The sequence below is a fragment of the Aplysia californica genome, unplaced genomic scaffold (genome assembly GCF_000002075.1).
Source record: "Aplysia californica isolate F4 #8 unplaced genomic scaffold, AplCal3.0 scaffold00218, whole genome shotgun sequence".
Lineage (NCBI taxonomy): Eukaryota > Metazoa > Mollusca > Gastropoda > Aplysiida > Aplysiidae > Aplysia > Aplysia californica.
The window spans coordinates 83,707-87,323 of record NW_004797488.1 but is presented as its reverse complement, the minus strand read 5'-3'; the positions used below and the strand labels follow the sequence as shown (position 1 = coordinate 87,323).

General features: G+C 43.7%; 1 protein-coding gene across 1 annotated transcript in view; it reads right to left on the bottom strand.

The window, feature by feature from the left end:
• Positions 1–2,259: 2,259 nt before the first annotated feature.
• Positions 2,260–3,617, bottom strand: part of LOC101846886 — a gene marked incomplete at its 3' end in the record, with an annotated part of 11,712 nt that continues 10,354 nt past the window's right edge. Inside the window, 1 exon segment of the mRNA XM_013083217.2 lies at positions 2,260–3,270. Within this exon segment, the coding sequence (XP_012938671.2) occupies positions 2,260–3,270 (1,011 nt within the window).

Here is a 3,617-nt window from a genome sequence, read left to right as displayed (position 1 = left end):
TTATCCGGGGTTGGTTTGGGGGGGGGGGGGGGGGTGCACTTTAAAAAAATGTAAGCAAGCTACTTCGTTATTCATAAAGATTTTGTCAGTTCTGTTTTCAGTACCTGAAATTTGAAAAGGACAGACAACATCGTGAATTCTAAATGCAAATTCGTGGTTATTGTTTTATTATTCTTGTTTATTGGATTGAGAAAGGCTGCAACATTGTGTTTGGTCTGCTGCTTATAAAACACACCGTTACAGGTTAATTACAAAGTTGTATCTGTTCAATACCTAATTTTGAGAAATCTGATCTAAAAATCTTTAGCTGTACAACATATAACGCTATGTCGAATTTTGATAGAGCAGATAGAACATTTGGTTTCTGACTTCAAGGTCTTAATAACGCAAAACGACCAAAATTGTCATTAAAATCTTTGTAATTCTAAAGTAGCGAAATGTGTCCTATGCGCACGCCCTGTCCTTAAAATAATAAAGTTAATGATACCTTAACGCTTGACTCACCAACATGGTTGAAATGACGACACGGCTGGGGTTCAAATCCTCGGACATCCAGCTGGGGTAGTCGAAGACGTCATCAAAGACCTGCACCACGTTAACTAGTACTGTTTCAGAATCCAGTTGCTCGCGGTCCAAACCAGTTTTACAAAAGGCCCGCCCCTGATGAGTAACCTTCATGAACGTCGCCTCTACAGCAGGTTCGTATTCAAATCTCGGCGTCTGCAGGCTTGAAATGGCGTGAGCAGTGGTGCTTCTTGGGCGAGAAATTATGATGGACGGGTCTGTGCTATTGAACTCACCCACGGTCATGTTCACGCGACTTTGGGACATATTGACGTTTGTTGATGCGTTGAAAGGGGATTCCGACAGAGATGAATTTTTTCCCTCGGAAATCCAGCTCCCCTTCAAGAAAGACAAGTTGCTATAGTGGGCGATGATGACGTCCGATAGAATGTTTGAAAAACAAGAAATCGCTTCCGCACTCCATGGCTCCGGGCCGCTCGTATTTGTTTGGGAAAAGCTACCGTTTCGTAAAAAGCTACCAGTTTGGATTTGGGAAGAGTTACCAGTTTGAGAAGAATTGCCAGTTTGAGAAAGGTTACCTGTTTGGGAAGAGTTACTAGACTGAAAAATGTTGCCAGTTTTGGAAAAATTACCAGTTTGGGAAGAGTTACTAGACTGAGAAAAGTTACCAGTTTGGGAAAAGTTACCAGTATGGGAAGAGTTACCAGTATGGGAAATGTTACCCGTTTGAAAAGAGTGTCCACTTTGGGAAAAGTTACTCGTTAGAGGTTGGGAAACGTTACCAGATTGGAGAACGCTATATGTTGAACCATTTCCAAAAGCAGCATAGTAATTATAGTTAGGATATGAAAGAGAACTATTGAAATATCTGCGAGACCTGAGTGTTGATTTGTAGCACTGTCCTAAAAACTGGAGAAAGATTTTTATTGTGGTCTCATCAGCGGCTTTTGACAGCGAGTCAGGAAAACCTGCAGGCTTAGGTAAACTCCTCAAACACGTCGGGTCAATTTTGTGGACGGTGTCGTTCAGTGTTGTAGTATTTACTGTGTCCATTAGTTGCAGCCAGAGGTCTAACCTGAGTGCTGTATTGTTACCCGATACCGCAGTGATTTTACTCGTGTAAGCGTTTAAAGCGCTCTTCGTCATATTACGTACGAATGTGGAAAAGTTCAGTACCCGGGACATGTTGCTATAATTAAAGGAACAGCACAACATGAAGGTACTCATTTTCTGAGTGCAATTATTCGCGTCAAGAAGCTTCGATCCGTTGCCCGGTGTGGATATGTTTGCAGAATAACCACCTGACACGTTGCACACACTATCTAAACTCTTCCTGAAACGTAGACAGCTGCTGTTGTCGAATGTTGTGCACCATGAAGAGAAAATAACGTGAATGTCTAGTGGTCCCATATCGGAAGTCGTGTTTGTTTTCTTATGGTTGTGTACATCTCTCTTCTCGTTGGAGTTGTGAGGTCGGGGGGCCAAGTGTTGGTGTCTGTCACTGTGTTCTTTCTCTTGTTGTTGCTGTTGCTGGTGTTGTTGCAGTTGTTGTTGTTGGTGGTGGTGCTGTTGTTGTTGTTGTTGTTCTTGTTGCTGCTGTTGTTGTTGTTGTTGCTGCTGTTGTTGTTGTTGTTGTTGTTGTTGTTGCTGTTGTTGTTGTTGCTGCTGTTGTTGTTGTTGTTGTTGCTGCTGCTGCTGTAGTTGCTGTTGTTGCTGTTGTTGCTGTTGTTGCTGCTGTTTTTCTTTTCCTTTTTTTTCTTCTTTTTGTTTTCGTTGACTTCGGCGATGATGGTGCTGTCCTCCCGACCCATGGTGACGTGCAGCATTTTGCGAATCACAAACGACGTATTCTCTAATAAACCTCGCCAGCACCTCCCACGGATTCCGAGCGGGATGATCCGTCTGGTGGATGCCCTGAGAGAAGGCTCTCTCGAAGCAGTATATGTTCACGATATCCTTGTCGTTGTTCGCGGCGCCACTGTCATGGCCGTTTCCCGCGAGGCGGTGAAGTGTCGACCAGGGCAAAAGCTCCAAGCCAGAACTGTGCGCTTTTGTGACGTTCTGGAACATTCTTTCAGCTAGGTGGAACCAGTTGTACGAGTTTGCGTCGAAACTGTAGCTGCCCATCGCAGTCTTACTCTTAGGTCCATTTCCGTTGTCTCTAGAGTCCCCCACAGGCGGTTGCGGACCTGATACTGACGTCACGTCGGCCCCACAAGGGTCCTCTAAATCACGAGGTGGGTGAAAAACCTCCTTCAAACTCCTGACCAGTTTTTCGACGTGGTTGGGCGAAAACGTACCGTTTGATGCCCAGCTTGCATTCAACTTATGTATAATATCCCTGAACTCTTTCTCTTTACCATTGGTTTGCCTGTAGTCGTAATGATGTCCATTGTCATATCTGTTATTTTCTTCTTCTCCTCTTCCACCGTTAAGGGAAACTCGTTCTATCCAAGCCTCTAGGATTTTATTAATGGCCTTTGAAAGTTTTGAAGAGCTGCTACCACATTTCTGTCGCATTTCCCACAGCTGCCAGTGCAAACCTCTCTTTGAAAAAGGCAGGCGAGAGAGGAAGTGCCGGTTTCTTGAAACTGGATTTCCAGATAATTGGTAAGACGATTCTCGGAAAATCGGTTTTTGGAATAATTCTGCCAGATTCTTAAAGACCCCGTCAGTAGTCACGCATTTTTCGGACACCCAAAGGGTGTAGGACTGGTCAGGCACCTGGTCCATTTCAGGCTCCTCCTAAAGAGGGGAGAAGAGAAAGAAACTTTAAATGATAGCAGGAGATTTTTTTAACAACAAGAGAGACGTCAGGAAGAGGTGTAAGAGAGAAAATCATCTTAATTCATTTTTTAACTGTTATTCGATATTTCAGTGTATTGAAAAACTTTCGGAAGTATTTTAATTCACAGAAATCTTTTTTCAGTACCCTCCTAAAACTGAACTGGAGAATGCATTCATTAGACCGTCTATTTTTGTTCTGAGAAAAGAGAGAGAGAGAGAGAGAGAGAGAGAGAGAGAGAGAGAGAGAGAGAGACAGACAGACAGACAGACAGACAGACAGACAGACAGACAGACAGACAGACAGA